A 24665-nucleotide genomic window follows, 5' to 3' on the forward strand; every position below is an offset into this window, starting at 1 on the left:
GTGAAATCGCGGCCTAATCGACGATTTGATTTTATCAAAACAGTTGAAAACTGGTGCTGCAACAAGCATGCTCAATCAATGATTTGGCCGATTGTGAAAAAACAAAAATGGTCTAGTGTATCGATCACGCTGTAAAATGTCAGCAGACCTCTGGCCGCTGCCCCCCAAATGGAAAACCGCTTATCCAGCAGTGATAATCAGAGAGAGGCAGAGAGTATAATGCAGAGTGACTGGAGGGCTTTCCATACCCGAATGTTCTGCAGATTCCAGCAGATCTCCTTTATATTGACGCTGCGATCAAACGTCACATAACCTTTCCGCAGGAACCTGCAAGATATACCACAATCAGCCACATTGTCCTGCAACAGAAACACCAATACACTGATCAGCCAGAAGCCCCACCTCCTCTCTGGCTGAGGGTCCGACAGCGCCACCCGCAGGAATCCGGGGTATCTCTTACACAACTGAAAGAGAAGGGCAGAAAGAGAACATTACATAATATGGCAGGCACAGAAAGGAGAACTGAACATTTAAAGCGGGATTATACTTATTATAAAAATGTATTCCTATCCTCTCCTTCAGTTATCCAAGGCACTACTGTCCCTTCCCTTCTATCTGCTATCATCCCCGCTCCTTCTACCCGGTAATATTGTTTCCAGCCTGCCTGTTAATATTGTCCCCACCCCTTCTACTATAATCTTGCCTCTTCCACCCGCCAATATTCTCCCCACGCTTTCTACCTGCCACTATGGTCCTTGCCCCTTCTGCCTGCTACTATCAGCCCGCCCCTTCTACTACTGTCCAGCCCCTTCAACCATCATCCCGCCCCATCTACTATCATCCTGTCCCTTTCACCCACTAATATTGTCTCCACCCCTTCTATCTGCTGATATTGTCTCCGCCCTTTCTACCCGCCTCTATCGTCCTGCCCCTTCTACTATTGTCCAGCCCCTTCAACCATGGTCCTGCCCCTTCTACTCAGTAATATTGTCTATACCCCTTCTACAATGGTCCCTGCCCCTTCTACCCCTTTATTAATCGACCTTTTACCTAATATTGCACTCTATTGCCCTCCTCACTTCCACCACCTACTATAGCACTGGCCTCTTCTACCCTTTGCTATTGCCCTCTTCCCTCCCACCTCCTCCTATTGGATCAGGGAGTTGTGTTCTCACCGCAGTGATCTCGGCCTTGGAGATGTTCGGTGCCACGTTTCGCATGAAGAGGGAGCAGGTCTTGTGTAAGGGGCGGGGCTTTACAACGTCTTCTTTTGGATTTTCTTTTGGCTTCTCCTCTTCCTCCTTCTTCGGGGATTCCTCCGCTGCAAGAAGCAATAGCAGCTCAGCAGATCGGTCACATGACACGCAAACGTCAACCCCTATGTGTCTCTCCATCTCATCTCTGCCAAGCGGCAACACCTGGACAACACCGTCTTAGTGATGCACGATGCCGCCCACCCAGCTTACAAGAGCTGGAGAGTGAGCTGTGGGGACTTCTCCAGAAGCCCCGACAGTGACCTCATTACACTCCTGTGGGCAGTACGGGGTCCGGGAGGCACTGAAGCCCCGACAATGACCTCAGTACATTCCTGTGGGCAGTACGGGGTCCGGGAGGCACTGAAGCCCTGACAGTGACCTCGGTACACTCCTGTGGGCAGTACGGGGTCCGGGAGGCACTGAAGCCCCGACAATGACCTCAGTACATTCCTGTGGGCAGTACGGGTTCCGGGAGGCACTGAAGCCCCGACAATGACCGCAGTACACTCCTGTGGGCAGTGCGGGGTCCGGGGGGCACTGAAGCCCCGACAATGACCTCATTACATACCTGTGGGCAGTACAAGGTCTGGGAGGCACTGCAGCCCCGACAATGACCTCAGTACATTCCTGTGGGCAGTACAAGGTCTGGGAGGCACTGAAGCCCAGACAATGACCTCAGTACATTTCTGTGGGCAGTACGGGGTCTGGGAGGCACTGAAGCCCCGACAATGACCTCAGTACATTCCTGTGGGCAGTACGGGGTCCGGGAGGCACTGAAGCCCTGACTATGACCTCAGTACATTCCTGTGGGCAGTACGGGCTCCGGGAGGCACTGAAGCCCTGACAGTGACCTCAGTACATTCCTATGGGCAGTACGGGGTCCGGGAGGCACTGAAGCCCTGACAGTGACCTCAGTACATTCCTGTAGGCAGTACGGGGTCCGGGAGGCACTGAAGCCCTGACAGTGACCTCAGTACATTCCTGTGGGCAGTACGGGGTCTGTGAGGCACTGAAGCCCTGACAGTGACCTCAGTACATTCCTGTGGGCAGTACGGGGTGTGGGAGGCACTGAAGCCCTGACAGTGACCTCAGTACACTCCTGTGGGCAGTACGGGGTCCGGGAGGCACTGAAGCCCTGACAATGACCTCAGTACATTCCTGTGGGCAGTACGGAGTCTGGGAGGCACTGAAGCCCTGGCAGTGACCTTTGTACACTCCTGTGGGCAGTACGGGGTCCGGGAGGCACTTACCGTGGTCATTCTGCACCGGACTCTCCTTCGGATTCTCCCGGGGAGTTTCCCGCTGAGTCTCCCGCTCTCTCTCGGGCGGTTTGGGGCTGCTGGGCTCAGACCCAGAAGCAGACTCAGAGTCGCTGCCGTCATCACTGTCTCCACTGCGCTTCCTCTTTCGTTTACTGGACTGTAAAGGAAGAAAATGGATGGTAAATTCTACATAGACACTGACAGATGGAGAGCAACATGTTCTCTTCCCAGGCAACCAACAGCCAGATACACATACCTGTACTCTCCATGGGCAACCAATCAGAAGCTGAATACACACAACTCCTCTGTACATCTGTTCAGCTAGTCTTATGATTCCAACTTTCCTGCTCTGCATTAGTAGTGTGCTTCCACAACCTGAACATCTTCCTTCTGCCCCGCCTAGTGCCCACGCGCCTCTCCCCTCCAGGCCCCTAGCGCCCACGCACCTCTCCCCTCCAGGCCCCTAGCACCCACGCGCCTCTCCCCTCCAGGCCCCTAGCGCCCACTAGTGTCCACGCGCCTCTCCCCTCCAGGCCCCTAGTGCCTACCCGCCTCTCCCCTCCAGGCCCCAAGTGCCTAAACGCCTCTCCCCTTCAGGCCTCTGGTGCCTACACACCTTTCTCTATGGTACCCAAAGTCAACAATCTCTCCCTCTGCTTCTTTACTGGTATCAAGATACAGACACAGAAATGGGGATTCATAAAGCTCCTTTGTGTCCTCAGAGAACAGACTGGAAAAACAGCCACGTCCATGCTCCACAAGAGGCAGCCATGACACGCCAAGGCAACACCCATTCCTACCTTTCTGCTGGTTTCACGCTCTGGTGGAGGCTCTGGCTTCTCCACTTTCTTCTCTTCTTCCTCTTCAGGCTTGGGTGGCTTTTCCTCCTCCTCACCCCCTTCCTTTTCTGCCTCAGCCTGGAAGACAAATCATGACAGGTTCTCAGAACCACCAGAAGTGACAATTCAACCGTCCCACCACACATAGTCCATCTCTAAGGCCGAATGTCATGTGGTCATCTTAGAAGAAACGCACCTTAGGGGCAGCTTCCTTCTCTTCTGCCGGTTTGCTGGCCCCGTCAGACGTCCGTCCTTCCTCCTTTTTGGCGGCTTCTTTCTTAGCCGCCTCCCTCTTGGCCTGCTCCTCCTCCTCGTCCAGAATCTTCAGGTCAATCTCCGTTCCCCCCTCCATCCTTATCACAGCTGTGAGTGAAAGCAACAAAACCGTGTCAAACATTTAGCAAAAGGGGTTACCAATGTGGAAAACATGGAGAGTATGTATTATAAAATGAACCACATTGCACACACAAGTAGCCACAGGAAGTGACTTAGTACCACCAAAGGAAGGCGTGTTAAAGTAAACCCAAAGTGAAGAAAACTAGATACCCAGCACTGCATAATATGGTAGAACTTTATAATTAAAGTTTAATTTAATAGTAATGTCATGTCTGTGTACAGGGGGTAACAAATAGTGTTACACCTGTAATGTATGTATCCAGTTCCACACCTTTGAGCCTATAGTAACCATACAAAATACAAATCATCAAGCAGGATGGCATCTCACAGTGATAGCCGAGGATCGTTTCTGGGCCATTAAGGGTCCCTCCCCTTGTCAAGATACTGGCAAAGAGGTTGTTAGAACCACTCCACACATGGGGCACTTGGCGCTCCCATCTCTACTCCTGACTGCCAACACCCGGTCTCCTGGTCTGGTAACTGTACCGGTTCACTTCATTACACCTCATGTGCCGCTGGGCACCTGTTTGTGTGTCTTTACATCCTTCACTGCTCAGCCTGCTTGTTATCAGCCCTGATAAAATCCCTCACTGAGCATTCAGTCTGGCTTTGCTCAGGAATTATTATAGCAGAGTCATTATAGCAGAGCCAGAAGGGGGCAGGCTTGGGCTTGAAAAGACAGAAGACAGGCTCTGATATAATGATTCCTGAGCAAAGCCAGACTAAATGCTCAGTCGGGGATTTTATCAGGGCTGATAACAAGCAGGCTGAGCAGTGAAGGATGAAGCAGAGAGCAGGGTAGGTGTTTTCTATAATGTTCCCACTGATATATATGGAAAAATACATGAGGGTGCTTCGTCTCTGGTTTACTTTAACCAGTACATTGCACTAGGCTAATATAATCATATACTCTCCACCCGGACCAAGGTTCAAGTGGTTTCAGGAGAGAATCTCTCCTGTGGGCAAGTGTAATCGTTGGGGGGGGAGGGGTCACCTTTATAACATCAGGGAGACCATTACAATTGCTGAGGTTGAGTGTTCAGGCTATGATTTGCACGGCACTGTTTTTAAAATCTGTACCAGTGAATGTTTAAGTATTAGAATGATTAAATCATATTAGCGGTGCAGGTGCAGCCTCCTTTACAGCTTATACTTTTCTATTTGCTTTATTGCGCTTATTGATACTCTGGACTTGCACGCTCTTTACTCGCATGTGCAGAATCTTAGAATACCTTTGTCAAGATACAAGAGAGACAAACATACAACCAACCGTCGGTTGTGGCCACATAAGTCAGATGCCATAACGTGTGTGTGTGATGGAACAATGTTCCTGAAGTAACCTGTGTGTGGACCTTTCCTGGATGATCTGTTCTGTATGTAGGACACGACTACAGGGTCACCATAAAATGTGACTACAGCTCTCCCTGAATGTCCGTACAGCCCAACGTCTTGGGTGAAGCTTACATTACCTGCATCTAACAGTTTGATGATAGACGGGGCCTTCTCCATGTCCAGCTGGATTTCGGTCAGCCACCCATTGTCCATCAGGTAGAGGAAGGCATTGAGCCGGTTGCGCAGGGCGGCCTGTGACTCCTGTTTGTGGCGGCCCACCTCATCCGGGTGATACTTGGAGCGGAACCTGGAAGAGCACGGCGACGGAGGGAGGAGAAGATAGAGGGGGAGGAGAGAGGGCGACGGGAGGAGAGATAGTGAGATCATCGGAATCCACAACCAAAAAAAAAAACACGTAAAATCTGTACATCCAATGGCACTGAAACCCATAGCCACCTCCACACACTCCACCACATAAACTCCCTCAGCGGCCTTAGCTGCCCCAAGCCAGACCTGCCCAGAGGATCATCAGATCAAGGACACTCAAGAGACAGCAGGAACCAAAACGGTCGCTTCAACAACCAATCTCCATCCAAAACTGAACTTACAACTCGAAAGTAATTCGGGGCAATTTATTTTGGTACTTATCCCATCTGGAAAGTTTGGCAGCTTTTTGTTAAAGTTCTGTTTGCTCCCCCAGGAAGATCTGACCATTTTTGGAAAGCTGAGAGTCCTGGCTTTCTGTTGCACCAGGTCCCAAGTCGGTATGATGCTCAATTCCCAAGTTATGGGGTTTTGAAGGAGGGGTGTCCCCTGAACTTGGCTGCAGGAAGTGCAATTACAGAAGTATGGGACAAACCTGACATGATAAAGCAGCACACCCGGGAGGTCATATTCTTCCTTTACAGCATAAATCTGTGTCTTCAAAACTTATGTCAAGTGCCCTGGGTCTCATTACAGATAAAGGAGCAGAGCAGCTATGCACCCTCGTCTCCTCTGTCTTACTGGCATTGGCAGGACAATCAATTCCACTGCGCTCTCTGCAGCAAAGTGCAGGGGACACCCATCCCCCAAGCCCCCACTAACTTGGGAGTGGGGCATAGAATTGACTCGGGACCCAGTGCAAAGGAAAGCCGGGACTTTTAGCTTTCCAAAAATGGTTCGATCTGGCTAGGGGATAAAACAGAACTTTAACAAAAAGCTGCCAAACTTTCCAGATGTGATAATACGCAAGTACCAGTGTTCTCCACAGGCTATTTTAGCCGGGTGCTCCACCCGGCTAGGTTTGGTGAGCACCCGACTGTCATCGGCTCACCTCCTCCTAGAATTGCACACAGAAGCACTGGCCCTGCATTCTCTCATCTCGCCCCACCCGGCTACAATTTCTTGCCACCCGGCTGGAAAAAAATTCTGGGGAGAACACTGAAGTACCTTTATTTTTAAGTACGCACTAGATCAGAGTTGTTGCAAGGGACCATTTCCTGAGGAATAAACTATTTATTAGTTGCACAGCGACTACATGCTGGCATGACAACAGCTTCCTGCAATGCAGTGCTGACAGTAGAGGAAGCGTCTCTGGAACAGCTGCTCATGATCTAGTGCAGGGGTGTCAAATTTGAACACTGGGACCAAGTCGTGAGGCAACCTCAATGTCTAGCAGCCACTTTTAATTCCTTTCCTGGTGTCTCGTGGTTCCCCTACCTTTTAAATGTTCCCTAGTGTCTAATGCCTCCTGCTTCCCCTATACAGTTCACTAGTGTCTACTGGTCTTCCCTCCCCTATACAGTTTCCTAGTGTCTAATGCCACCCTCCCTCTCCCGTAGTCTCCCTGGTGTTTAGTGGTCTGATTCTCCACAATAAACAGTTCGCTGGTGCCTAGTGGCGCTCTTGCACCCCTAAAAAGTTCCCTGGTGACTAGAGACCCCTCTCCCGACCCTAAACCATTCCTTGGAGTTTACAGTTTTTTCCTCATTTTCCTCATAGGGCTTCCCTTGTTATCTAGGACTTCACCGCCAATATAGCTTCCCTGGTTGTCTAGAGCAGGCCAAACAATGCAAAGTGGGGAGACCGCCCCAGGGCCAACTTTGATGTCTCTTTGGGCCAGATTTAGCCCTTGGGCTGGGAGTTTGACACGTATGGTCTAGTGGTACAAGTACGCGATCTCAAGTGAACTACAGCCAGAACAGATGCGTCAGGATAGGTCGTATACAGAGCCTGAAAACCATTGCTCTGATTTCGTGTTGGGCATTTTTTCAATGAACATTTATCGGACAACTAGTCATGGATGGCTCTCCCCAACAACACCTCTAGCATTTGTACGAGGCTTTTGTTTTCTAAGACAGCGTGAGGGAAAGATTAGAAGGCGTTAGGCTCTTATGGCTCTCTGTGTCCCAGCTGAGGAGAATTCTCACTTCCTGTGCGACTGACCAGCGATACACACACGGGACTTAGCATCGATCTCTTCTGCAGCACAGACCTCACAATATCTTTCTGGAGATAGGAAAGTGATCAAGCTACAGATATACCATCGTCTCGACCAGAACCTGTGCAGGTCTCCACATCGTCTAGCATTCCAAATGCCACCTGATAACTTTGTTCAAAGGATGCTCAAGTAGAAGGGTGTTGCTTAAAACTCCCACCTTAGAGCCAAGAAGCTGGTCTATACAGCGCTTGTTACCAATGTTCAAAACTATCAGCAACAAACAATTACAGTGGTAGATTGTAAAGCTGCCGTTATCCCCACCAAGATATTGTAACTTTCTCCCCAAGTCGGCCTGGGGCCCACAGAAAAGCTATAGGGGGTCACCACAACAGGAAGTGAGGAGTAGTGGTGGTGGGCGTGCCTAGAAGTCATGAAGAAGCAGGTGATCAGTTTGGTCAGGTGATAGATACGCAAGGCTCTGATTTGCTAGTCATGATCACGTGCTAAAGTAAGATGTGATCGCAGCAATTCAAAGCTTTCCAAGCTCTCAGCTGGACAAACAAATTACATGTCTCTCTGACTTCTCCTAGACAGGACCTTGACTAAGGAGAAGTCCCCATAGAGCATGCCTCGGACTTCTCCTAGACAGGACCTTGACTAAGGAGAAGTCCCCATAGAGCATGCCCCTGTGACTTCTCCTAGACATGACCTTGACTAAAGAAAAGTCCCCATAGAGCATGCCTCTGTGACTTCTCCTAGACATGACCTTGACTAAGGAGAAGTCCCCATAGAGCATGCCTCTGTGACTTCTCCTAGACATGACCTTGACTAAGGAGAAGTCCCCATAGAGCATGCCTCTGTGACTTCTCCTAGACATGACCTTGACTAAGGAGAAGTCCCCATAGAGCATGCCTCTATGACTTCTCCTAGACATGACCTTGACCAAGGAGAAGTCCCCATAGAGCATGCCTCTGTGACTTCTCCTAGACATGACCTTGACTAAGGAGAAGTCCCCATAGAGCATGCCTCTGTGACTTCTCCTAGACAGGACCTTGACTAAGGAGTCCCCATAGAGCAGACACAGAAATAACAGTCTACCCATTCGCTCACACTATAAAAAGGAAAAATTAGCACTGCCATTATAAGTTCATCCAGCTGCAGCAGAAGTGTATAACAAACTACACGTTGGCATTACCCACCTCCCCCAAGTCACTTGTTTAACATTTACAAACATTGTCATCAATCATCAAATCACAATCAGTTAGTCCCCCCCAACAATCCCCTCCCCACCCCCAACAAAACAGCATTAATAATCAGAGCAATGAGGACACCCCGTGTTTTACCTGAAACATACCGTGCAGAGGGTTCCGAACAAAACATTTACACCAATTTCCACAGGACTTTTTTGTATTTGTTTTTTTTGTTTTTTACTTTGAGAGTGGTGTTTGTTTTTTTATTACACTTTTTTCTCTCCCCTGCTGCGGGGAAGGCCTGTCTAGCTAAAGCCTAAGACATTTCAAAACTAATGAAAACAAAAAAACCTGACTGGCTAACGTCGCCAAAAACTGTACGGACAAGGCAAAAAAATAAAACGGCAAAAATGGCACCAGGAGGAGGAAGTCTGCACCTTGAGGAGAGAAGTGCATTTTAAGTTACAGGGAGAAAATATTACATAAAACAAAAAACACAATATATATGCGTACATTGGCAAGACATTCATATAAAAAAGGGCAACATTGGCAGTGGGAGGGGGGGGGGGGGAGGAATGCAGATCATGAAAATCACTCATATCAGTGTACTTATAATTTAAGTATATGTTAAGCGAGGACTCTCGCTGCAGGTTGGATACTTGCCTGAGTAGAGGGGAGGCTTTGGATAGACATATCCTATAGAGCCTTCCCGCTGACTGTCGTTTCTGCGCCAACTCCCGTTAAATTTCCTAGACTCACAAGGACGAACAGCACTTCGGGAAGATTTCAGAAGTACTCGCCTCCTGTACTGCGCTCGGCTTTAGAAGGGCTCAGGGACGCACAAAGTTCGAGGCTTTTTAGGGAAAGACTGTGCAGGAACAGGCAGCATGGAAGGGGCGAGAAGGTTTCAGAGTATCCTGTGCCTTCCCTCTAAGGGCCCGTTCATACTACGGCGATTCTCACTAATCGCCAAAGCGCTAGTACCATTTCACCCTATGGCAGTGATCTCACTGCCGCGATAAGCGACGATCGCGGGTGTTATGCAGTTAGCGCCAATCGCAATACGAGTTACATGCACCGTTTTGCCGTGACTCTGGAGCGATTGCGGTACAGTTCTAATAAAGCGCTGACCGTGGTTTCACTGAATCGCGAAATTGTGAGCAGTAATTTTACCATGCTTATCGCGGTAAAAATCACCCGCGCAAAACAGTTTTGTGATTCATAGTGTGAATGGGCTGTTAGGCAAGTAAGAAACCAGAGGTCAGTTTCCTCAATTCTGCACATATCTCGTGTTAGATAATCTGTGTCATGGCTGCCTAATGCGCAGGGAGCTTTTTCTTATATTTACCTGTTCCGAGCTGGATCGTCTGCTCTCCTCCACTTGCAGTGCTGCACTCCTGGCATCCTCTTCTAAGTTCCGATCACATGATAGGACATGTGACCCAGGGGAGGGTGTCAGCGATGCAGTGCCACCCAGTGGCGGAAGATGGATGATGGGAGAGACTCTTCCTTCAGCAGGTGGCGCTGCACCACTGACACACTCCCCTGGGATCACAATCACGTGATTGCAACTCAGAAGAGGATGCTGGGAGTGCAGTACCACGGCTGCAGGAGAGAAGCTGATCCGGCTGCCCGAAACAAGTAAAATATAAAAAGCTCCCTGTGCCGCTCTGCATACCCAGTCAGGTTAGGGAAGGCACACTTCCCCAGCACCAGGAGAAAAAAAATCGTCCCCGCAGTCTTTCACCAACAGTCAAGAGTTCTGCGATTATGCCGAATGACAACTGCTGACTCCACAGGCTGCCAGGAAGGGACTGGATGAGTAGCTCGCTCTAGCTTGCTGCTTTTGTGCACACACAAACCATCCTGACGCAGTACAAAGTATACATGGAGGAGGAGACATGTGCAGCCTAAACGGCAGTGCTCAGTCTCCATCCTGCATGCTCTACACTGCAACAGGAGGATCAGACTGAACAAAAGCAGCAGGCGAGAGTAAGCTGAGGAAGCTAGGTTTGCAGGTGATTACCCAACAGTGCCAACCAACCAGCAGTCAGCATTATCACATGACAAGGCTTTGCTAGAAGTAGGAAGTCTGCTGTGAGCAGAATAAAAATGTTAAAGCAGAGAATCGGTTTCAAGGCTTATACACACCATGCAATTCTCCCGTCAGATTGACTGATCAATCGATAATTTCCAGAACGTCTGGTCTGCTTCCAATTGAAAGGGTCGATTTAGTGCAGTACTGATCTTAAAAAACGATACCTTTCTCGATTGAAAGCAGATTGGACATGCTGGAGATTATCAGTCCCTTGATCTGACTGGAGAATTGCATGGCGAGTGTAAGCCTCAAACTATGCTGCTATTGATGGCAGTAATATCACTGTGGCTTCCACGATTTGTGTCAGGCTGACTGGCAGGCTCCCTTCCGCTAAGGGAGCTACTGGAGAAAAATAAAATAAAATCACACCCCATCTCCGAACCACGTTCATCTGCTCAACTCCTGAGCGGGAGAGGTGCTGAGGGAAAGCCTGGCCACACCCCTTCGCTGGACCCTGACTGGGAGGAGCACAAGCAGCAGCTAAGCCCCACCTCTTCCATCAAAAGAGATGAAGTTGAAGTTTAAGGCACGGCTGTGAATGTTATACAACTGCCTCTTATAAACAAACAGATGGAGGGTGGCATCAACGCAATAATAAAAATATGCCTGAAGAGGGGGAGGAGTTAGATTACGCACACTTAACTATAAGTACACTGATACTTTAAAGAGACCCGCCTCAAAACAATGTAGTGAATTTACTTCATCAGTGGATAGAAGACTTTAAAGAGACACTGAAGCGAAAAAAAAAAATGATGATATTATGATTGGTATGTGTAGCACAGCTAAGAAATAAAACATTAAGATCAGATACATCAGTGTAATTGTTTCCAGTACAGGAAGAGTTGAGAAACTCCAGTTGTTATCTCTATGCAAACAAGCTCCCTGACTAAGTTAGTCGTGGAGAGGGCTGTTATCTGACTTTTATTATCTCAACTGTTCCTGGACTATTTACTTTTTCTCTGCCAGAGGAGAGGTCATTAGTTCACAGACTGCTCTGAAAGACTCATTTTGAATGCTGAGTGTTGTGTAATCTGCACATATTATAGAATGATGCAATGTTAGAAAAAACACTATATACCTGAAAATAAAAGTATGAGAATATTTTCTTTGCTGCTAATCTTCTAGTAATTATTCATAGTACACAACCAATTCACTTTATCATATTTTTTTTTCGCTTCAGTGTCTCTTTAAAGACAAGTTTACGGGGTTTTATCCCTGAAGTTCTATCTTTGGATTTACTGGGGTTGAAATGATTTAAACCAGTGGTCCTTACTACGGCCCGAGGGCAAAATGTGGCCCCGAGGCTTTTTCACTGGCCCCCAAACACAAAATGTACAAATTATAGATGTGGCCCACTGCACTGTTAAATATCCGCGGCCCGCATATAGAATAGCAGTGCTGACACCACCCATCCACATACTGTAGAAGCCAGTGAGAAGTCATTCGCTGGCTTCCAATCCAATTCTGCATCAGGTGACACTGCTGTCCAACTGGAAGGCAGGTTATCACCTGGGTATGCTTCACTGTCTGGTGCACAGACGTTCTTTGGGCGCTGCGTGACTTAATGGCTGCTGTGACTTCTCTGGGCATGATTGGGGTGAATAAACACCTAGATTCAATGTATCTATGTGTTCATGTATGTTCCGCCCCCCCAGCAGTCTGAAGTTTGTTGACCCGACCCTTGACCGAAAAAGTTTGGGGACCCCTCGATTTAAACAAAACGTAGAAAACACACAGCAATGCTAAACTAGTTTGGCAATGCCCTGCAATTCTCCACATTCCCCTCTACGATTTTCTATAGTAAAGTGTCACGTGGTGTATTGGGCAGACCACAGTTCCCAAACAATGACCCCCGACTCCCATTCCAGCATCCAGTGCTTATACACTAGCACTGGGTTATGGCACTGCAGTAGTGGAGAGGATGACGGATGTATGACAAGAAAATAGAGGAATGGGGAGGATTTAGCTAAGAGCACACATGCGATAATCGTCTCCCATTGAGAATCAGGAAACGATCCCTCGGGTGAGAATTTGGGGTGCGGTGCTGTACAGACTTATTGCTAGCCGTCAGGCTCTGGCATTCCATATTAATCTTACATAGTTATTTGGGTTGAAAAAAGCCATACTTCCATCGAGTTCAACCAGTAATCTGTTCACCGTTACACTTCATACACTCCACGCTCCAGCCTGTGAAATCTACAATTTATCAGGATCATGTTGAATTGCAGATGAAAAGAACGCACATAAATGTATTTGCAATAGCCTACATTATAAACGGGACTTTATGCTTCTGCCCTTGCTGAAGTGAAATCACAGCTTTGTTTGAAGCACAGGTTCTCTTGGATAATGAGGGTGACAGAAAGGGACACACAAAGGAGCAGAGGATTCTGGGAGAGAAGCTGACAAAGGCTGGACACGTACCATTCCTCATCCTTGTGGGCCAGGAAGAAGTCCTGCATCTGCTGCCGCCGGAACTCCAGCTTATACTCATTGTAGCGTCTGACGGCCTCCGTCTCGTCCACCGTATCCTCCAGCGACAGGAGGAACTCTTTGAATGTCTTCATCACCGGGGTTGGGGTCCCAAGATCGATGTCATGAAGGTTCCCCAGCCTGCAGAGACCAACAAGAGGTTAGAAGCGATCATCAGTCAACATAACCCGAAAGACATGGTGTACCCAAAAATAAATACAAGTTTTAGGCTTGGGGCTCACTACAGTGACTTCAGCATTGCCAAAAAGTGCTACGCTGATGCAAGTAAATGAAGGTGAACCCACACTTGCGATCTGGCCAAATCAATCAGTCGCAGGTCCCGCATGTTCTGAGCATTTGCAAAAGAGATGCAAAACATAGGAGCGGTGCAAGATTGCTCTCAATGCGCTTTTAAAACAATTTTACAGGCAATTTTCCTGTTTTAAAGTTTGAACTACTTGACGGGTCTCCAGACGTTCAGCTTCCAGCAAAGCCCCGCCTCCTAGCACATGAGATCAATTGTGCTTCTCTTCTGGAGGTAAAAACGCGTTTATCAACTCTTGAGATCGAGGGCGGGGCTATGCGCCGGAAATGAACCCCAGGAGACCCATAAGAATTTTGAAAACTTAACAGGATGCAAAATAAAAACAGCAAAATCTGAAGCGCTGCGCAACTGCCGGCAGTAGATTGTACAGAACTTCCAATTGCCAAACAAATCAAACCGGAAATCGGTGTAGGAAACTAGCAAAAATGCTGAACATCTGTAGTGGGCCCGCGGCCTTAGAAGTACGATCAAATATCAGACCATTCTTATCCCTTTTAAAGGGAACCTTAACTGAACGGGGGGGTAAAGAGTTTCACTTACCTGGGGCTATTACCAGGGGGGGGAGGGTTTAAAGAGGTTTCACTTACCTGGGGCTATTACCAGCCCCCTGCAGCCCTCCTGTGCCCTCGGAGCCGCTCTATAATCCTCCGGTCCCCCGCTGTCACTTAGTTTCATTTTTGGCGACTCACCAGTCGGCCTGCCGCCATGCGTACTATTGGACGCATTCCCTACTGCAATTAGCGCTGTTGCGGACCGCAACACGTACAAAAATACACGTAGCCGCATTCCGCACGCGTAGATATGTGGCAACGCATATTTTTGTCCGCGTTGCGGTCCGCAACAGCGCTAATTGCAGTAGAGAATGCGTCCAATAATACGCATGGCGGCCGGCCGACTGGGGAGTCGTCAAAAACGAAACTAAGTGACAGCGGGGGACCGGAGGATTCCAGAGCGGCTCCGAGGGCACAGGACTGCTGCAGGGGGCTGGTAATAGCCCCAGGTAAGTGAAACTCTTTAACCCCCGTTCAGTTGAGGTTCCCTTTAAGTTAATGGGAAGCAGAAAAAAAAAAAAAAAAAAAAACAGCACTTACCTAAGGAGAAGGAAGGCTCTGCGTCCTATAGCGCCCTCCTGCTCCTCTCATGGGCAAACATGATTCATCCCCAGGAGATTTGGGCGCAGGGTAAATCTGATAAATGGCTCACCCTGCTCCTGCACAAGTCCTGGTGGTGTTACTATTCCCCCTCCAGGCCGCCATAGATAGTTGATGTAATTCATCTTCCAGCTGTAGCCAAATTAAAGTGTATTTTAAAGTAATTTGAGCTCAGTCTTTTCACTGTTTCCAAATTACTCACTGAGGGCCGCTTTAGCCATAATTCCATTACGGCCTATGGCAGAACTAGTTGCGCCCAAATCTCCTGCGCTGTTAGTATAGCACATGCTCACAGTCCCCTGCGTTCCAGCGCTGGCTCCTCCGGTAGCAGTATTTGAACGATCAGTCGAATACCGCTCTCTGCCACCGCAGGAGGCTTCGGAGCCCAAAGACTGGCGGCTCCGAACTGCACCTGCACTCTGAATCTATCTATCCAACTAATCCTGTTCAACTGCTAAACTTTTATATTCCTAAATGTTTACTTTACTCACAGTGCAATCGCCATCAGAAACCCCTAGTGGACAGGACCTGAATGGCAACTGGGGAATTATAAAACTGGGGTGGCGTCTGTGTTTTCTTTGCTTGTGGGAAGTAGTTTTGTGCGGAATGCCCACCCCTTGTGGTGGGACCAGTTTTGGATGGTCCCTAAGGTGGTAAGTGCAGTTTTGGGTGACCTGGGATCCCGCCTGATTTGCACACCTTGGTTCGTATATTTGTAACGTAACAGGTAAGTTGGCTTCCGAGTCAGATTAGTGGCAGGGTCCTTTTTCGAACCTGGAGGGACCTCATCATGGTGAAAGGGTCTACTATGGAATACCTTTGCATGCGACCCATTTTGGAAGCAAACTTCTTCCATTAGTGCTACTGAATGCAAATTATGCAAGTTGTTTTTATAATTACTAGAGTTTCACCTATTCGGTCTAGTTGAGGACCTCCCTTTATTCTGAGGAGATAATAGGTTCAGTTCAGCTCATGCACAATTTGGTCCTGCAGTCTGAATGAAAACACTGCCTTTCATTTGCTGACAAGCTTCTGCAGACTATTTATAAGGCAGGTACTGCTGGGGATTTCATTCTTCACTATTCAGTTTTGTTTTTGTTTTTTTAACACTGGAAATGCTGCAGTCATGTAATTCCTCTGAAGCATAGCAAGTCACGTGAGTAAATACCATACCAGTCATGCGATTCCTCTGAAGCATAGCAAGTCACGTGAGTAAATACCATAGCAGTCATGCGATTCCTCTGAAGCATAGCAAGTCACATGCGTAAATACCATAGCAGTCATGCGATTCCTCTGAAGCATAGCAAGTCACATGCGTAAATACCATAGCAGTCATGCGATTCCTCTGAAGCATAGCAAGTTACATGAGTAAATACCATAGCAGTTATGTGATTCCTCTGAAGCATAGCAAGTCACATGCGTAAATACCATAGCAGTCATGCGATTCCTCTGAAGCATAGCAAGTCACATGAGTAAATACCATAGCAGCCATGTGATTCCTCTGAAGCATAGCAAGTCACATGAGTAAATACCATAGCAGTTATGTGATTCCTCTGAAGCATAGCAAGTCATATGAGTAAATACCATAGCAATCATGTGATTCCTCTGAAGTATAGCAAGTTACATGACTAAACACCATAGCAGTCATGTGATTCCTCTGAAGCATAGCAAGTCACATGAGTAAATACCATAGCAGTCATGCGATTCCTCTGAAGTATAGCAAGTTACATGACTAAATACCATAGCTAGGACTACATCGGTCTGAAACATGTGGCTTGTTGTGATTGCTGGATGAGTCCGCAATAAAGATTTCCTACTTTGGACATAGTGCGGACCCTTTTTCTCCTTTACTGTCGTTACCAGACTGGCTGCCCAGGTCCAAGAAGAGAGCGGTTTTCCGACATTCCACAGAGTAAACACCATAAACGTAACACTGCCACACACACAGCCATGCTGTATAGGTACACAGGTCACCCCTGACTCCCATTACCTGGCCTGGATGGGGATACCGGGGTGCTGCATGACATGCATGTCGGGGTGCCCCCATGGCTGAGGGGGTCCGTAGGTGGGGCCACCAGAGGAGGCGGAGTACGGCATGTCATAGCCGCTGTGATACGGGTCAGAACTGTGATCGTCCCTGAAAGGTAAAACACAAAAAATGAGTAATGATGCCGATTCCGTAGAATACGAGCCCACACTAAGGCGGTGTATCCTAATGTATGTCCTGGCTGCCAACTGACTCCCTGCGATCCAGAGGATCCCCCCCCAAGGCAAGTACGTTTATATTTTAGCTTTGCTTAATTCTTAGACTGCATGACGTCCTGAGATATTTCCCCTCTGTGTGATCTGATGCAGAGAGACTGACTGCACTTGTAAACACATTTCCTTTAAACAATACTGTAACGGGAAGCTAATCAGAATTTACAAACCCCGTATTGCCACTATCACCCTGTGCAATGATCAGAGAAGTGTTGCCAGCATCACCCTGTGCAATGATCAGAGAAGTGTTGCCAGCATCACCCTGTGCAATGATCAGAGAAGTGTTGCCAGCATCACCCTGTGCAATGATCAGAGAAGTGTTGCCACTATCACCCTGTGCAATGATCAGAGAAGTGTTGCCAGCATCACCCTGTGCAATGATCAGAGAAGTGTTGCCACTATCACCCTGTGCAATGATCAGAGAAGTGTTGCCAGCATCACCCTGTGCAATGATCAGAGAAGTGTTGCCAGCATCACCCTGTGCAATGATCAGAGAAGTGTTGCCAGCATCACCCTGTGCAATGATCAGAGAAGTGTTGCCAGCATCACCCTGTGCAATGATCAGAGAAGTGTTGCCAGCATCACCCTGTGCAATGATCAGAGAAGTGTTGCCAGCATCACCCTGTGCAATGATCAGAGAAGTGTTGCCAGCATCACCCTGTGCAATGATCAGAGAAGTGTTGCCAGCATCACCCTGTGCAATGATCAGAGAAGTGTTGCCAGCATCACCCTGTGCAATGATCAGAGAAGTGTTGCTAGCATCACCCTGTGCAATGATCAGAGAAGTGTTGCCCAGCATGCGCCCATAACCTCAGCACACCGGCTGGCGATGTAGGGATTGCCCTTACCAGTCTCGCCTCATCCGCTTCTGCGGCGGGCTCATGTCATGGCGAGGAGGGGTGAACCTCTCCCGTCTGCTTCTGTCATAGTCTCTGTAGTCCCGGCTCCGGCGCTCCCGTCCTCGGTCCCACTCTCTGTAGGAGGATACAAGGCAGAGGAATGGTCATTCTATACAGCACAAACACATGCAATCCCAGGTGACCCGTAAGCATGAGGTGACCCTAAAACTGCAGCATCCCAGGCATATGACATGATCAGAGGAATGCACGTTCCAGCGCTACATAGCAGTGAAGAATGTGAAAATGGACTATTGTTGCCAAGCAGGGATGGCTGAAGAGTTGCTAATAATTCTGAGTCGTTGCAACTTTTAGCAGCTTGGAAATGGACTGAATGCAATGATTGCTACCTCTGATTGGTTCATTTCCAAGCTGCATTCATTTGCACTGCATCAGAATCATCATCTAGCTGACCCTGCCTACTGCTAACAGACTGAATGTTATTTCTTTGCATTGGACGTTTTAAAGGGAACCTAAACTGAGAAGGATATGGATCTTTACTTTTAAAATAATACCAGTTGCCCTGGTATTGTTTAACCCCCTTAGCGGTGTGCTGACACTGTCAGGCATACCGCTTCCTTGAATTACAATTCACCCACAAAGATTGTAAAAGATGTAATGGCCCCACAAGCAATAGGCTAGCTAGTCCAAGTGCCCGGCATCCTCCGATCACCGCAGATCCCCCGATCCAGCCACTTATTACCCCCCCCCCCCAGCGATCGGCTCAGCCTTTCCGCACAGCTCCAGTCTCTCTATGGGGAGGATCGGGTCTGCGTATGACATCATCTGTGATCCTCCCCATAGTGATGACCAGGGCTGTGTGGGGAGGCTGCGCTGATCGCTGGATCCAGGCTGGGTAAACTATAATCGGAGCGGCAGCAATCGGAGGGTGCCGGCTGCTTATGCTAGCTAGCCTAGTGCTAGCTACAGCTTGTGGGGGCAAGAAATCTTCTACGATCTCCAGGGGGACTCTAACTGCAAAAGCTTCTGAGCGGCGTAACGCTCAGGAGGTTAATAGGAAATAAGCATGGCAGCCTCCAAATTGTGGGTAATGATGTCACATGAAGCTCCTCGGTTTCATAATAAATTACGCAGCCGATATGAAAGGCCCGATATCTCCACACTCGTACCTCCTGTTCATTCCCAAGAGAGCTTTGCATACCTCATCTTAAGGTGACCGTACATTACACGTTATGGGCAGATTCGACCAAGAGAAAAATGTATCTCTAATCGAATCTACCCATACACTACAGGGCGATTCCCGTCCAATTTCAGCATTAAATCATCAGGGAACCAGCTGAGCCGTTGCGTCCGCCCTGCAATGTATAAATGTATGTAGTGTGTGTGCATTTATACATTACCTGTCCTGTAGCAGCTCCCACACGGTGTCCGTCCATCTCGCCGGGTAACAGCCGCATACACGCTAGCGGCGTATAGCGTCTGACATCAGACATAGCGCCACCGGCATGTATGCGGAACCTGGCGAGATGGATGGAAACCGTGTGGAGGCTGACACTGGACAGGTAATGTATAAATGCACTACACTACATACATTTATACAATACATAAATTTTTTTTTAAATCACGCATCAAAAACTTTGCATGCTGCGTGTTACCTGCGATCGCCGCCGATTCGAAGCTACCCGCCGCGTTAGAGGGCCCCCCCGAACGCAGCCTGGCCAATCAGTGCCAGGCAGCGCTGAGGCGTGGATCGGGACTCCCGCTGACGTCACGACGACATAGAAGCCCTAAAGGAAATCCCGTTCAGAACGGGATTTCCTTATGGGCGAGTGCAGCGGCGGGGATGGGAGGGATGCCGCAGGGAGGGGGGCATCATGTAGCTGGCGCTAAAAATAAAAACCTTCCTGCGGACCGGCAAGGAGGTTAAAGGGAACCCGAGGTGAGAGGGATATGGAGGCTGAAATATTTTACTTTTAAACAATGCACATTGCCTGGCTGTCCTGCTGATCCTCTGCCTCTAATACCTTAAGTCAGGGGTGCCCAATAGGTCGATCGCGATCTCCCGGTAGATTGTGACCACCTGGCCGCGTCCTGTCAAAATCTGAAGCCGTGGCTGTTTTGCTGCCGCTTGATACCTCAGGGAGAAGAGAGGCGCGGCTAAAGGGGAGGTGCAGCTAGAGGAGCAAATGAAGAGACAGCTCTCCTCCCCTCCAGGCGTGCGCAGCGCCTTCTCCCCCCTGGCTGCATGTGAGGTAGTGTAATGTGGGCAAATAGCTTCAGGAGGATTCTGAAGCTATTTGCTAGGTTTGTTTGTCTGAAGGGGGGAGAAGGATTGTGGACTGCCTAAGCTACTGGGATAGGGAGCAGGGATTCATTATGGAGCAGTGCCTTTCAGCGCTGCTAGATTTGGGTGCAGCCGGCGCCTCCATAGACTACAATAGGAATCACTCCTTTTGCAGCGCTCAGTGAGTAACGTCGGCGCTGTCAGAAGACGGAGCCGAGGTTGCTTACAAAAACACAATAAGTCGGTCTCCAGCAATCGCTGGAAGCCGAATTATATCATTCCCCACTATCCATGGCGGCCTGGAGGGGGAATAGTAATTAAAACGGCCCGGACTTGTGCAGAAGCAGGATCAGCCATATACCAGCTGTATCCTGCGCCCAAGTCTCCTGCGCTGATTTCAAATGTACTTGATTCATTATACTGTGAAGGAGCAACTTTTGTAATGTATTCACTTGGCTTGAAGCGGGGATGGGGGGGTTGAGGATATTGTGACTGCCTATGTATGCTTGGGGGGGGGGTAAGATCTTGTGGCCGCAGCGGTTTTAAAAGTAGCTCACGAGCCAAAAAAGTGTGTGCACCCCTGCCTTAAAGGACTTACGAGGTGAAAATAAACTTGAGAAAAACAATTATATCTATCCTACTTCTCCTAAAAATGACGTTTAGATATCCCAGTTTTATTTTATATTTAAACCTGGTTTTTAAGTTTTTACTGTTTCATTGTCTCTGCTCAATGACACCTTTATTGAAGTATGCTAGAGCTCAAATCTATGAATTATTGACCCTTTTTATCTCTTTTCTGCTCTTAAAAGCCATTTACTGACAGAAAAATGTTTTATGGTTGTAATTACTTATCAGTGAGGGTAATGCTATAGTCTGACCCAGTCCGACCCGGTCCCGACCCAGACAGAAATTGTCACTTGCATACTTGATGTTTAACTTTTTCAGGCAGAGAAAGAAAAAAAGGAACACAGCATAGTTATTTGTGTGCTAGGCACTGTATATACACGTCTATCTCATCATGTCACATGTCACCTCGTAAGTCCTTTAAGTCAGACACCCTGAACAAGCACGCTGGTCAGAGGTCTATGATAAATCTCACACCTCAAGTTCCTTTTAACAGACAAAGGTGTCAGCACAGGATCAGAACCAGCCTAGCATAGCAGTCTAGTGGAGGGCAGAGAAACAGCAAAAAAAAAAAAAAAGTGTATTCAGTTTCACAATTAAAAAAAAAAAAAAAAAAAAAAAAATCACAGCTTTGCCACAATTGCATTTGCGATTCTTGTTCTTGTCTAGTATACGCCCAGATAGGTTTTGTTATTGACCGAAACCTTACTAAGGAGGCTTTCCAGCTTCTGTATGCTGATCTTGGAAAACACTATTGCCAGCAGATCCAAAGGCCGTGACCTGATGTGAGGGAAGAGCTCGGCACCTCATACAGTCTGCCCACCTCATAGTTTGGGTTGGCATCTTTTCAATTGGTGTCGGGTGCACTGTGTTGTCTGAACACCTGGGTGTTGTGTTCCATCTATTGCACTGGAATATCGAAATCAGCTGGGACGTGCCGATTTTAGCAGCATTAAGGTGCGTACACACACATTACTGTAATGAATGACAGGTCCATCAGACCCTCCCACTGGGCGGGCGTTCTGCCAACAGTAGTGCGTGTGTAATAAACAAACACAGAACATTTATATTGCGCTTTTCTCCTGGCGGACTCAAAGCGCCAGAGCTGCAGCCACTAGGTCACACTCTATAAGCAGTAGCAGTGTTAGGGAGACTTGCCCAAGGTCTCCTACTGAAAAGGTGCTGACTTAACAGGCAGAGTCGAGATTCGAACCCAGGTCTCCTGTGCCAGAGGCAATTACACTATCCAGCCACTGTGTATAGTCTGTCGGCAGATTGATAAGGCTGTTCCTGAACGATCCGCTCAGTGGGAGGGTCTGACGGACCTGTCATTCATTACAGTAGTGTGTATGCACCTTTAGTTTGGACTAATTATTGCTAGAGGCGCGGTTTGTTTTGATTTAGACCATGCACATTACAGCACAGGTAATCGTTACTATTCTGATAGGGAAACAATAGGGAACATGGTACACAGGCACATCAAGCAGCAAATGCCGCATTCTCTCACCTATCACTCCAGTCATCTCTCCGCCTCTCATCGCGTTCTCTCGATCGGTCGTAGTCGCTCCTCTCCCTTCTGAACTTGTCTCTGCGCCTGCGGTCGTACTCATCATCACTATCAGCCATTTTGCGTGCTCAGGGCAGGGCTGCAGGGGAGAAAAAGCATCAGTTATTACAATGTTGTGGTGTGAGACCCCCTCACGTCCTATAGGAGAGTCCCATCCCCTACCTGGGTTCCTAAAGCAGCAAATCTGAATCTGACAGACTAACCTAGGAAGCTTCCAGCCACACAGAAAGGAATACAGAGGCAGGATATTATAATTAAAGCAGTCTAATATAGCTCCCAAAAGCCCCTCCTCCACTTACCCCAATCTACACCTCCCTGCACCCCAATATGCACGGTCTCCTCAGCCCCTGCTGCACCCAGGCCTGACTCTGCCTGTGCTTTGGGGTCTCCCCGGCCCCTGCTGCACCCAGGCCTCACTCTGCCTGTGCTTTGGGGTCTCCCCGGCCCCTGCTGCACCCAGGCCTGACTCTGCCTGTGCTTTGGGGTCTCCCCGGCCCCTGCTGCACCCAGGCCTGACTCTGCTCCGGGGTCTCCTCAGCCCCTGCTGCACCCAGGCCTGACTCTGCTCCGGGGTCTCCTCAGCCCCTGCTGCACCCAGGCCTGACTCTGCTCCGGGGTCTACTCAGCCCCTGCTGCACCCAGGCCTGACTCTGCTCCGGGGTCTCCTCAGCCCCTGCTGCACCTAGGCCTGACTCTGCTCCGGGGTCTCCCCGGCCCCTGCACCCCGCCAGCACACACCTCTACCTCCTTCCACCTTCAGCAGCCAGCACTGTGCACGGGAACAAAGATGGTGGCGCGAAAAGGGCGGAATTACCTCACTTCCTGTCAGGACCGGAAGTACGCTCCGGCGGCCATATTTTGTGAGGGGAACTTTTTTCTTTCATACTTTCTCACATTTAATTTGTTTCTATAAAGTGAGTATTACCATGTCGTTTTACGGGTCTCCGAGGCCCCTTATTCTCAAAGGTTCGAGTTTTTGTCTCTTTGCTACGATTTTGTTATGAAACTGAAGAGAATTCGCTCACTTCCGGTCAGGATCGGAAAGACGTCACGGAGCGAGGGAGAAGCGTAGAGCGCTGGCGGCCATCTTAGGTGAGGGCGATGTTTTCTCTGTCGTACACTTTACACGGGTAGGGAGGTGGGAGGATTGGAGAAGCTCGACCCGCCCTCCCCAGGTGACGTCACGGTCATCGTGCTGCTCGGTGACCGGAGCCGGGGAGAGGAGACAGGAGGAGGGGCTGGGCTCAGTACCTACCTGTAAATTGCCAGATAGAAAGATGGCGGGGCGTCTCTCCAGCCTTACAGAGAGAATAGGCTGAACTGTCTTCTGTTTCCTCATGTGACAGAGGAAGCCTGGTGGGGATTTTCTGACCCCCCCCCCCCCCCCCCTCCTCATATCACTATTAAAGCGGATCCGAGATGAAAAACTAATTTATAACAAGTAACTTGTCTAGATATCTTATGTAAAGTTTAGTTTTAGTTTACTTAGCAAATCTAGCTGCAAACAGCTTCAACAGTTTATGAGTGTTTATTCCTTTGATACAATAAGGGCAGCCATGTTCTGTTTGTCACATTACACACAGGCAAGCTGATCTGTATCTCCCCTCTCCTACTCCCTTCTCCCGCGTACATTTTAAATCGGCGCCGGTAGACTTGGGCGCAGGATACAGCGGTATATGGCTGATCCTGCTTCTGCACAAGTCCGGGCCGATTTAATTACTATTCCCCCTCCGGGCCGACATGGATAGTGGGGGAATGAAATAATTCGGCTTCCAGCGATTGCTGGAGGCCGAATTATTATGTTTTTAAGCAACTTCGGCTCTGTCTTCTGACGGAGCCGACGTTACTCACTGAGCGCTTCAATAGGAATGATTCCTATTGAAGTCTATGGAGGCGCCGGCTGCGCCCAAATCTAGCAGCGCTGAAAAGCACTGCTCCGCTTCTCCCCTCTGCCTCTGAAATCTCTGGCTAGTAACCTCCTCCTGCCAGACTGAGCTCCCATAAGCCCTTGCTACTAAGGCTGAGAGTGCCAAGGCTCTCTGGAGAAGCTGTGGGCGAGGCATGTTTAGTTTATAGGGAATTAGAGTATTAAAACAAAACAAAAAAGAATTTTGCTTGAGAAATGCCCTTTAAAGGACTTACGAGGTGAAAACCCCAAAAAAGTTAAGTACCTGCATCAATTTAGAATTCACGGAGGATGCCATCCACGCCCTCTGTGTAGTTTCACCGGGTCCCCACTGTTTAATAGCCCCCTGGGCTGGCTCCCAACCCCACAGCTCTCCTGCCTCCAGTAAAATGGCCGCCGGAGCTGGTCGCGGCTGCGCAGTCCGCATG

General features: G+C 48.7%; 1 protein-coding gene across 1 annotated transcript in view; it reads right to left on the bottom strand.

Moving 5' to 3' along the window:
- Positions 1 to 23147, bottom strand: part of SRRT (serrate, RNA effector molecule) — a 35478-nt gene extending 12331 nt beyond the window's left edge. Inside the window, exons 1-12 of the mRNA XM_068273878.1 lie at positions 23070 to 23147; positions 22272 to 22410; positions 17848 to 17973; positions 16731 to 16877; positions 13217 to 13405; positions 5223 to 5392; positions 3554 to 3720; positions 3319 to 3435; positions 2507 to 2675; positions 1176 to 1321; positions 403 to 464; positions 249 to 327 (exon numbers count right to left, since the gene is read on the bottom strand). Coding sequence (XP_068129979.1) covers positions 249 to 327; positions 403 to 464; positions 1176 to 1321; positions 2507 to 2675; positions 3319 to 3435; positions 3554 to 3720; positions 5223 to 5392; positions 13217 to 13405; positions 16731 to 16877; positions 17848 to 17973; positions 22272 to 22390 — 1491 coding nt within the window. The 5' untranslated portion in view covers positions 22391 to 22410; positions 23070 to 23147. The remainder of the gene's footprint in view (positions 1 to 248; positions 328 to 402; positions 465 to 1175; positions 1322 to 2506; positions 2676 to 3318; positions 3436 to 3553; positions 3721 to 5222; positions 5393 to 13216; positions 13406 to 16730; positions 16878 to 17847; positions 17974 to 22271; positions 22411 to 23069) is intronic.
- Between the last annotated feature and the right edge of the window lie 1518 nt (positions 23148 to 24665).

The sequence above is a fragment of the Hyperolius riggenbachi genome, chromosome 3 (genome assembly GCF_040937935.1).
Source record: "Hyperolius riggenbachi isolate aHypRig1 chromosome 3, aHypRig1.pri, whole genome shotgun sequence".
NCBI lineage: Eukaryota > Metazoa > Chordata > Amphibia > Anura > Hyperoliidae > Hyperolius > Hyperolius riggenbachi.